Genomic DNA, 12,171 nt, shown 5'->3' with positions numbered 1-12,171 from the left:
CACGGTATTGTCTGCACCCATGGCTGCACATAATAAAAAAAGGCCACTGGCGAATGTGACACTGAGTGAAAGTGTCCTTTTAATCATTACAATCCAAAGACAGCTAATACGTGACTAATGAAAGTGAAATAAAAAAAAAAACAAGTTATAAATCAGCATAATCATCACTTCTGCAGGCAATGAGTAGCACGCTACTGGCTGTAAATATTAATTTATACAGTACGGTTTCATAGGTTGGTTAATAAACATCATGAAACGAGGAGTCAAAACGGTTTACATTGTGCCAGCTCAGGTTTTTTTTTTTTAAAGCGCAATTTTAAATTAAAATGCATGCTAAACAAGGTAACGAACAACTACCTTCAAAGACCTTTGACCCTCGGGTCTGAAACTGAGAGCTCGAGGAACCAAAGGAAGTGAAGCTCAGCCGATTAGAGAAAGTAACCTGTCCCCCCTCCATCAAGACCCTTTTGGTCATTTCCTCCGAAAACACATGCTGAATAAAGCTGGATTACAGGAACTCATTCCTGGCTGGCATTTCTGAGGAGATCAATCAAGGCTACGGCCACAAACTTAAACCTGATGCAAACATAGCAGCACAAAATCCCAGAAGACCGTGCGAGAAGATGTGATTTTGACGCCTCAAGGTCACAATGGTCAGTAAACTGAATTTAATTCGCTTCTGTTTAATGCAACCATTCCAGTTCTCCCTAGAAACAAACAATCTGCAATGATTCTTAATAAAGTATACTTAATAAAGTTTTAAAATCTCAATAAAGACAACCACAGCTAATTTTCACTAGGTTAACAGAGTGTTTCATGAGCAGCAATGGTCGTCTTGATCGGCAGCTGCAGAGTAATTAGTTGCTTGATTAACATAAGAAGCTTACATACTAAGGGTTGGGCAAAAAGAAAGCAGATTACATTTCGAGAAGCTGTAGCCATGCAACCACACAGAGCAACCTGTTGCTGTCAACTGCCTAACCGACTGCAACGCGGCAAAAAGCGCGTCTCAAACTCTAGCTCCCCTCCACAGCAGACTGTCTTTAGAAACAGTGCCGAGCGCAGAAACGTGTTGAATTTGCTTTGTACCAGCAGCTTGGGGTCTGCTAGAGATCGTCTTCAAGTCACATGCTCGTCTCTGTTACCTAGCAACGCCAAAGCCCATGCAAACCCATGCAAAAGTTCTCCGAGAACCTCAAATCTGAGGGAGGCTTTGTGCGCCACAGCAACAATGTGTAGCCTATAATATTTACTTATTTATTTATTTAGTTTTATCAAATGCACTCGTTTTTTATTTTCACGATCCAATATTATTTTGAGCGAGATTTTTTTTGCATTCTAGCATGCAAAAATAACAATGATTGTTTATTTTTCAACAAACTCCGAGAATCTAATTGCACTTTTTGCACAGTTATGTAGGTCAATTAAACCAGAATGATCGTGATATTATGCAGTTACTTGCCCGTTATGTCTGTTAGGGGAAAAAAGTCCATTATATGCACTAAAGGGGACCGTATCTAAAACAAATATGATACGAAACAAGTTAATAACAAAAGTCGCAACGTACCTGGACAATCGCAATGAAGCGCGCATAAAGTTATAATGAGGAGAAGTTGGAGGTGCATTGTGACGCACGGTCCCGGCTGCTGTATCCAGCCCCTCATGAAGCTCTTGGGACTGAGATGCAGTGAAGTGGCTCTTACTCACTTGTCCCGGGCTGATGAAAAAGGGCGTGCACATGACGCTCCCCCCTCGGGTCGACCCACAGGATCAAATCCTTAACTGGCCCCCAGGAACCTGTTGAGCTCATCGACTAGCCTGCATAATGTGTGCATGGTGCAACAGTCACAGTATGTGAAATATTTACAAATCACTGGTATTATTGCTGTAATAATAATAATAATAATACATATACATACACAATATACAATAATATTATAGCCTAATAAATAATTATTGTTGTTTATGAATTATGAATTATTATTATACATGTATTTTATTTACTGAGACACCTGTTGCTGCTTTGCATGTTTCCTGATTCTGCAATAGAAAGGAGGTTGAGAAATTTGTTTGAACACTTTTAAATGGTGTACTAGCTTTTTGGAATAGACTCTAGGCAAAATGACCACTTCTGGCACTTCTGGTATAATAAGATAACCAACCATATCTGATAACAAAGAGTGAAAAATTTAAGGGGGTCTGAATACTTTCTGTACCCACTGTATATAATATATGGTGTAGGATTCACTAGAACCCTAAAACAATTTTCACTCAAAAATGTCTGGTACATTTCACAAAGAATTACAACGGCAAGTAACACATTGACTTAAAGGTGAAATTTTAAAGACTGAAATAGTATTATCTTGTAAAACGTACTGCGATAATCTGTTTTATTCTCCCAACTTGGAGAAGGAAAAAAAAAAGTAAAATGTAAAAATGTTGGAGGAAAAAAAAAACTGTAAAAATGTTCATCGTTATGTCTTAACATCAAAACCAACGTACCACCTCTTCATCAGTAATGCACTGCAGTCTGTAGCTTTTGGCTATTTTACTTCACGTTTAGGGCAGCAAATTGAAGTTTCCCATTTAAACTTGTGTTTGATTGAACAATTAAGAGAAGCAGTCATTTATCCTAGAGTCCTTGTCAGCAGACAGTACTCAGTTTTGAGAAATATTGTGTCAGCAAAGTGTACATCATTGTCCTACCAGTTTAAGGCGGTCAGACTGGTGATCAGCCACCTAATAACCAGCTTTCAGTTAATGACCAGTTTAAACCAGTTAACCAACTATGTTCCAAAACGCAGCTACGAGCCACTACTGGCAACAGACATACAAAAAACATATCAACCACTTCTTTTAACAAATTAGTTTGCTTTAATTAATTGGAACAAGTTAACTTTTTAATTTGTGCTTCTATGTATTACAACACCAGGCTAATTCAATAATGACAACTTGACTGTGGTTTTTATAGTCTGTTGTGAAACTACATTATGAAGCTTCTAAGTGTGCACGCTTGAGTCAATATTTGAGCTATTAGCAAAAATATGATGGTTATTATTTTAAATTATTATTGGTAGTAACCCACAACTGTGTCTGATTCTCAAGATTGAGCACAAGTTCAAGTCTTCCAAGAGTCAAATAATGCAAAACACGGTTTTAAATGCGTTACTTAAAGGGATAGTTCACCCAGAAATGAAAATTCTGTCATCATTTACTCACCCTCATGTCGTTCCAAACCTGTATGAGTTGCTTTCTTATGTTGAACACAAAAGAAGATATTTTGAAGAATGCTGGTAATCAAACAGTTGGTGGTTGCCATTGACTTCCATAGTAGGAAGAAAAAAAAATACTATGGAAGTCAATGGCAACCGCCAACTGTTTGATAAATATCTTCTTTTGTGTTCAACGTAAGAAAGCAACTCATACAGGTTTGGAACGACATGAGGGTGAGTAAATGATGACAGAATTGTCATTTTTGGGTGAACTATCCCTTTAAGGTCAGTGAGTTTCTATAAGGAGTCACGCAGGCAAGTCAAAGATCCCATGCTTAGCTAATAAGTGAACCTTTTGGGCCAAAACTAAAGTTTGATGTGTGTTAAAGTGACCCTTTTATGTCCAAGACTTTTAATGTGATCCTCAATTTATAATTTAAGAGCTCCCACTGAAAAAAACAACAACAACAAAAACATTTTAAACCAGCCTAAGATTTTGGCTGGCTTCTCAGTCTGACTGGCTCTAAACAGTCTGTTGATTTTTTATTTTTTCAACAGAGCTACAGCTGTAGGTTATAACAATGTTAATCAAATCAATTCTTTACTCTTCTGATCAACCTAATGCAAATGTGTAAAAACAAGTCTGCACCTTTCGAACCGGTATAAACCTAAACCAAAGAGGAGTCGCGGCGACATCTAGTGGTAAAACTCGAGAACTACACCTGCTTTTTCAGCCCAATCTGCTTAACCTGAGGGGGAAACACAAAACAGACATATCTAGATCAACAGGACGTGTTATAAATGTGAGTCGATTTTTAAAACGCTGAAATGCAGTCTATCAAAAGGGAAAAATACGCGAAATAATCGCGACTGGATTCGCTGTTGCTAGGGGCAACCGGGGAAGCTTTGAATAGCCACAAGCCGTAGGATCACTGCAGCTCACTGCGGTCGAGGCGCCTTTGTGAAGAAACCTGAGGATTTTCTTCTGCAAAAACATAGCCTTGAAAGCTTCAGCATGACATCTCCTCAGAAAATCCCAATAGACCTAAAAACGATGATCAAAGACACTAAACAGGTACGTAATGTTCATACAACATTGTTTACGCCCATTTCTGCAACTGACACGCATGATATCTGTTTGCCTGTCAAGATCCATCAACCAGCGACTGTTTTGATTTCGCATTTGTGATAAAATCGTGATTTGAAACGCATAATTCGCCCAAAAAAAATAACTGGTGGCGCATTAAAAAAAATCGTTTGCCCAGTCTTAACTGTACCCAGTAGTGTAAACATACCGGGGCTTGTTGTCACATTTTTTACTTTAATTTTTTACTCCATTTAGGCTACTATTTTCAAGGAATTTATGTTACTTCTTCCAATTCAGTTTCGTTGACAAACACCTTGAACATTTCCACCGATACTGCTTAAGAAAATAAAAACAAACAATACAGTTCATATAACACATGTCGACTTTTTTTGTCATAACATGCCTCAGTGGCGTCACACTGAATGGGGTAAGTTGTCACAATGGGCATAAATAGCAAACTTGTCACTTGCAAAAATAATAAACCATTGTTTTGGTTACAAATATCACAGTTAGTACGCAGTATACATTTATATTAATAATATTTATGTATTTAAAATATGTGACAACTTGCCCCAACAAATACCCTAGTTCTGAAAAAACAGATAATTTCAAATCGGCCATCATAATATAATAGACTATTGCTTGGCTTGTGTAACCCAGTGTGGTTTCATTGCGTTCAGTTGTTTAAAAGAGCAGCCTATAAACCCGGGTCACAAGCAGTGCAAAAAAGGAGGGAGTTTTATTTATTTAAAAAAAAAAGAAAAAAGGGAAAAGAAAAGAAAAGAAAAAGTGCAGCTATCAAGAAGTTTTGCAAATAAACAAACAAACAAACATACATGCAGAAATGGGGAAATCCATGAAAACTTGCAAAAATACCTGATTATAATGCCTCTCAAATATAATAGAAGCTCTACCCCGGATTAACAATTACTATCAAAGAATAACATTAAAGAGAGAGAGAGAGAGAACTCTCCCAAACATAGATTATACAAACAGGATATATACCTGACTCTACCATAAGCATAGAAGGTATTAAACAGCAAAAAGACAAACCTCAGAATAATATGCATGATTTTCAAATTAACATAGAGTTGTATCCATAACTAAACTAATAAACAAATGATTCAACAAAACTATAACAAAATGATGTGAACAGGTGAATGTGACTGAAATGGTACAGTCCCATTTCCTGCTGGACTGGCAAAAAGGTGGTGCCAAAGCCCCATTTTCCCTTTTGCCTGATTGTACCTGAAAATACATCCATGAAAAAAACTGCAGTCACTTCTGTAATTCTACAGCTGATTTGTGCTCTGTAAAAACAGATAAGTTATTATACAAGAAGTGTGCATCCTTTAATATACACTAAGGTTATTAAGTACTGTTTCTCTCTGTTTCTGTATTCAAAATATGGCATACATTCTATATACACTACATTTTTTTAAAGCATATTACACTGAATAAATGTAGTTTTAAAGGCTTTTCATTAAAATCCATGCGAATACCTGGATATTTTATTACACAGGGAAACATTTTTGCCATTTTCACAGGCATTGTCATTAGATTATTAAAATGTTTAGTACATTACCTGCCCATTACAGTTTGTTCATCGTCACCATTTCACAATATGATGATATTAAAGTTTTTGTTTGGAGGATAGAGAAAAATTATTGTAATTTAAAACTTTAAGACAAAGTTGTTGTTTTTTTGTTGTTGGCTTTTCAGTTCATCACATTGGCACTATAAATTGCAACGCTTTAAAAAAAAAAATTGTTTTATTATAAGAGTGAGTGATAGACTTATCATCCAAGCTGATTAATCTGCAATATTTGGCCATTTAAAGTCATTCTGCCAACAGCTTTGTCAGTGCACAAATATTCAAATAATTTTCAAATATTTTTGAGTGAATTCTGAGTAATTGTTGTAATAAAAAGTGTTATTTCATGTAATTTAAATTACATGCTATGACTAATTAAAGAAATAATTGATGAAAACTGTCTGGAAATGTTCTCATCCTTAGGCCATCCGAATGCAAATGAGTTTATTTCTTCATGGGAACAGGTTTGGAGAAATGTAGCATTACATCTCGCTCACCAATGGATCCTCTGCAGTGAATGGGTGCCGTCAGAATGAGAGTCCAAACAGCTGATAAAAACATCACAATAATCCACAAGTAATCCACACCAGTCCAGTCCATCAGTTAACATCTTGTGAAGCGAAACGTTGTGTTTGTAAGAAACAAATCCATTATTAAGATGCTTTTAATTTATCGTAACACCACCGCTTATGGCTAAAATACGAATCCTGTATCCATAATATTGCTTCTCCGGTGAAAAAGTCTGATTGTCTGAATCAGGAGAGAAATATACACAGATCAAGCACTGTTTACAAGCAAAGCAAGTGATGTAACGCTAAATTTCCCCAAATCTATTCTGATGAAGAAACAAACTCATCATTTTGGATGGCCTGAGGGTGAGTATATTTTCAGCAAATTTTAATTTTTTGGAAGAACTTTTCGTTTAATTATATTGTATTGGAAATTGAATCAGCTATCGGGCAAACTTTTCTCTAAATATCAGTATCTGACTTAAAAAAAAACATCTAAAGCCAATGCTTCTTAGACCATTTCAAAGCAGAAATCACTTTTGTTGTTGAATATAATGACTGACTGAAATGAAATCGTATTAGCACAAGTTTAACCCCAGATCTTAATCCTTCCTATAAGGATATGGACGATGTGCACCAAGCCCTGGAAAAGCTCCGAAGTCTCTCCCAGGAAGAGAGGACAGAGGCAGACGTGCTGCGATCAAGAATCGACGAGCAGTCAACTCTCATCTGCATCCTGAAACAGAGAGCAGACGAGATGCTTCTGCGCTGTCAGGCTCTGGAGAAGATCAACGCAGAGCTGGAGAACCTGAGAGCCAATGTGCAGCTGGAGCTGGAGAACGAGAGGAAGAAATCCGAACTGCTGGAGCAGAGATTCATGCACCTGGCCTCCAACCACCGAGAGCTGATCAACTTCAAGAACGAGTACAAGAGCCAGAATGCCAAGCTGGAGAAAGAGAACGAGAGACTCGGGAAGGAAAATGAAACGCTTTTCAGTCAGGAAGTGCAAGAAAAAGAGAAGACCATCCTCAAACTGACTCGAGAGCTCAAGGAATTGGCAGAGCAACATAAGATACTAGAAACAGAGTATCAGTAAGGAATTGTTCTAGGTTTCAGTCTGTTCTGGAAGTAAAAATTCCACTTAAGAACACCACTTAAACAAATAGCCAAAATTGACATGTTTCTGCTAAAAACTACACTAACATAGAATTCATAATGCTGAAGAGAGACCCACCTTTGTTAAGTTTTCATGAACTATTTATTGATTCATTTTTTAAAATACATATGGAAAACATGAATGGGAAATATACTTCCAGAACTGAAAAAAGTGGATGATCACTGTTTACTTGATGTCCTTTAGTGAAATAAGGACAGTGAGTATTTGCCAATATCTTTATGATCCATCCCAACAGGGAGAAAACAACAGGTTTCCAGATTAAACTGAAAGAACTGATCAACCTCCATCAGATCAAAGAGGCGTCTTTGAAGAACGAACTGAGCGACACACAAAAACAGCTGAAAAATGCTGTCGAGATGTGTGCAGGTATGTATTCGAAATTTGACCGAAACCAAAGAATAATAACAAACAATTTTTCAAATAAGAAACTTGATTGTAGTTTTGTTAAATACATAACTGTAGTTCAAGTTAAATGACATTTAAAATGGTGTTTCTCGGTTAGGATTGTGGAAAAACCACAATAAATGCAAATATTAAAATGCAAAAGTATGGTGCCCCTTAGTATAGCAAAATAATTAGCTTCTTAAATACTAAAATAGCTTCGTTTCAAAGAGAAAACATGAGAAAAATGTTTTTGATATACATTCAATCAAACTCTACAGTGTTTTGGTTTCAATTTATCTAATAAACCAATGAATTCATTTTAATGCTTGATTTTAAGTTCACTTTTGTAAGCTAAACACTTGATACTGTGTTGGGTTCCATATTATTTTAGTATTACTGAGATACAATGTGACCCTGGAGCACAAAACCAGTCTTAAGTCGCTGGGGTATATTTGTAGCAATAGCCAAAAATACATTGTATGGGTCAAAATGATTGAATTTTCTTTTATGCCAAAAATCATTAGGACATTAAGTAAAGATCATGTTCCATAAAGATATTTTGTAAATTTCCTACTGTAAATATGTCAAAACTTAATTTTTGATTAGTAATATGCATTGCTAAAAACTTAATTTGGACAACTTTAAAGGCGATTTTCTCAATATTTAGATTTTTTTGCACCATCAGATTCCAGATTTTCAAATAGTTGTATCTCAGCCAAATATTGTCCTATCATAACAAACCATACATCAATGGATTTCTTATTTATTCAGCTTTGAGATGTTGGTGTATAAATCTCAATTTTAAAAAAAAATGACCCTTATGACTGGTTTTGTGGTCCAGGGTCACCTATTATAGTGATTATTTTTATATTTTCCATTTTAAATTCAGTTTTAGTTGAGTAATTTAGTTAGTAATTTAGTTGTGTTTTTAAACAAATTTTGAATGTCTATATAGTTTTTTAAAATTAATTTTTATTTCAGTTTTAGTTATATTAGTACATCAAGCTAAAATAACTTTAATTGAGGCTTTGCCTTGGCAACTAGATAAAAAAAAAGGTAAAGTATTTTTATGTAAATTTGTGTAGTTGTCCTGGTACACCGTTAAACACCTCATACGTTTCTTTCCAACAGAGTTGGATCTCAAACTAAGACAAACTCAGGAAAAAGAATCAATGAGAGAGACAGACACTCAAGAGAGACTGGAGAAACTCATGAAGGAAAAGGATGAGCTCGTTGATCTCTCAATGCAGCGTGGGAAAATGATACTGGTAAGCAATGAAACAAATGTTCAGAATTCACTAGAGTGACCATACGACCTCTTTTCCTGGACATGTCTAGAATGTTTGATTGCATAAAATGTCAGGGTTTTGGCTTTGTTTGCCTACTGACATGCTCTCTGCAGTCATCATACGTTATACGTACGCATATTTGCATTGGTTTGACCGTTCTGCGTAGGTCCCACCTTCTCGCATGCCACGATTGGTCGATTATGCACAATGCCTGCACGCTATTGGTCAAACTACTTTTTTAGTCATTACCTTCAGCAAATATGAAGTATCCCGGCCATGACACTTCTGGAAAAAAGAGGATTTATGGTCAGCCTAGATTTAAAGTGCCCCTATTATGGGTTATGAAAGGTTCATATTTTGGTTTTGGGAGTCCCCAACAACAAGTTGACATGCATGTAAGGTCAAAAAACACTTTCATTGTCTTATAATATGCATTTATTTTTACCTTACTTGCTCAACAACTCCCAAACGATTCGCTGAACGATTCATTTTTCCAAACCCCTCCTTTGCGTGACGCTAATCTGCGGTGATTGGTCCGTTTGGTCGATTTCATTTCCTTTTCATAATAAAAGCTGCGTTTGTGAGCGCAGTACTGCTTTGTGTACAGCGTTACCGGGGAAACAGCTGTTTTTACCGCTCCAAAAGTGGCACCTAGTGGCAAAGAATGAATTTGCATTTTCATTCAGACCAACGTGAAAAGACCAACATGCTAATATTTCATGTTGACGTCAACATGAAACGGCTTGGGATTCGTTTTTAAAATGACTCGTTTCAATGATTCAGAGTCGACTCTTTCTTTTGAGAGACAATAAGTTTATACACGGTGCACTTTCAGATTTAAAACTTTGCAGGATATTTTCATTCACTTAGAGCTCTGTTACACACTGCATGAAAGGTCATTTTCAAAAATCCATAATAGGGGCACTTTAATATTAATTATCAGTTACATTACTGTTTGTTTTCAGATGGAGTTATAATGATTTCATTTCATTGTGTTAAAGGACAAGCAAGCTGAAATTCAGGAGCTGGAGCGGAAAAGGCAGGAAGCGGAGAACAGCAGACTAGATGCAGAAAACAGGTATGAATCTCAAAACACGTAAAAAGACTTTTATACATAAACACTAGACTTTTTGTATGGATAACACATGCCGTGTTTATTAAAGGAATAGTTCACCCAAAAGTGAATCTTTCATTATCATTGACGCAGCTTCAAGTCATTCCAACCCTGTAATTTTTTCATTTTTTCCTTCCATGAAACATAAAATTTGATGTTAGGCAGAATGCTTCTTTTTCCATTTGAGGAAAGTACATAATGAATAACACTGTCAGGCTCAAGAAAGCACCATAAAAGTATGATAAAGGCAGTCTTCTTTAGGTATAAAGGTAGAAAGAACATAATATATAGTCAGAACGGCATAAGGGTAAATTTGAACGAACTGTTCCTTTGTATTAAACCAATACGACAGACAAAAGATCAGTCAGGATATCTGACTTTCTTTATCACTTTGAGTTTCCATTCACACATGAAATGACCATTATCCATAAAATAATGCATTTGTTGCTTAGTTTGCCTCTCTCATGTTTTTTGAATTTTTTTTTATCAGGTTTGAAAAGGAAGCAGCAGCCGTGAACAGTGAATTAAGAGTGAAGGAACTACAGGACGCCTTAGAGAGGGCAGAGGACACCTGCAATGAGTTGAAAAAGGTCTGTTAAAAGAAAATCCGCATGTATATTGGACATTTTGATCTCAATGGCATATCAATGTTTTTACATATCACATTTTAGGAGTTTGAGGCATTTAAAAAGCACAGCAGTGAACTGCTTGGAAAAGAGAAGGAGTTAAACTGCAAACTTCGCCACATGATCATCTGAGCCATCCATCCCATTCCATGTGTATCATCAAAATCAGCCATAATATAGCAAAAACCATTTCTGATCTGACAGCTGAGCTGTCTCATCACACATGGAGTGGTTGTATATAATGAACCAGAAGACAAGGGTCAAATCTGATTTTTCTTAAGAGAACGTCTCCCGTCAGTAGGAGGCAGTTTATTGTATTTCTGTTGGGGAAAGGTGAGTTTGATAGTTTCAAATAGCTTGGCTAAACTGTGACTTTTATAAATAAAAATGACTAATCATTGTCTTCAAGACTACTAGAAAGCTACAGGCAGGTGAGTTTTATCAGGGTTGGATCAAATCTCTGCAGGAAAGTGGCCTGGAAGGGCCAAGTTTGCCCATCACTGCTCTATATAGATTCTTAAATCAAGATACAAAGATGCAAAATGACATCTTATATGTCTTGTTTTATAGTAAACTGATCAAAATGAAGTGAGTTTATGATTAAAACAAACACATATCTGCCAGTGGGCTCAGAAAAATCAACATAATTTAACATTGACAGATATTTGTTCATGTTTTAAGCATGAACTAACTTAATTTTGTTACATTTCATATCTTCAATTTGCTTATCAAGATTTAAGAATGTTTAGATATTTGTATTAGAAAACAAGACATACTGAGGAAGATTTTTGCAGTGCAATGCAACATTTAATGGCTTGACTTTATGAATTTATGACTTTCTGCTCCGACTTTTTTTAAAGGACTCAATTTGTGGAAGGACAAATTAAGACATTTTAAGACATGCAGAAACTTTGTAATTAATTAGAATAGTCAAATTTAAATGAATAGTTCACCCAAAAAATAACATTTGGTCATTATTTACTCACCCTTTTTTGTCCATACAGTGAAAATATATAGGCTCCAATGGTGTTTGGATTCCACAATTCTTCAAAATATCTTCTTTTGTGTTCTTCAGAAAAAATAAATGCATTTGCATTAGGGATGCATGATATTGGATTTTTGCCGATATGCCAATATTTTTCAACTCATTTTGGCCGATACCGATATATTTCCTTTTGT

The 12,171-nt window shown here is 35.9% G+C and overlaps 1 protein-coding gene across 1 annotated transcript; it reads left to right on the top strand.

Annotated features, from left to right (window-relative positions):
• The first annotated feature begins 3,960 nt into the window (after positions 1-3,960).
• LOC107656523 (coiled-coil domain-containing protein 89) lies at positions 3,961-11,377 on the top strand. Its single transcript, XM_016444400.1, has 7 exons — positions 3,961-4,287; positions 7,022-7,494; positions 7,815-7,945; positions 9,095-9,231; positions 10,254-10,330; positions 10,857-10,956; positions 11,038-11,377. The coding sequence occupies exons 1-7, from the start codon at positions 4,228-4,230 to the stop codon at positions 11,122-11,124; spliced, it is 1,065 nt and encodes a 354-aa protein (XP_016299886.1). The 5' UTR covers positions 3,961-4,227; the 3' UTR covers positions 11,125-11,377.
• Positions 11,378-12,171: the final 794 nt, after the last annotated feature.

Source organism: Sinocyclocheilus anshuiensis, unplaced genomic scaffold (genome assembly GCF_001515605.1).
Source record: "Sinocyclocheilus anshuiensis isolate Anshui unplaced genomic scaffold, SAMN03320099.WGS_v1.1 scaffold1473, whole genome shotgun sequence".
Lineage (NCBI taxonomy): Eukaryota > Metazoa > Chordata > Actinopteri > Cypriniformes > Cyprinidae > Sinocyclocheilus > Sinocyclocheilus anshuiensis.
This window is presented reverse-complemented; position numbering and strand designations above follow the sequence as displayed.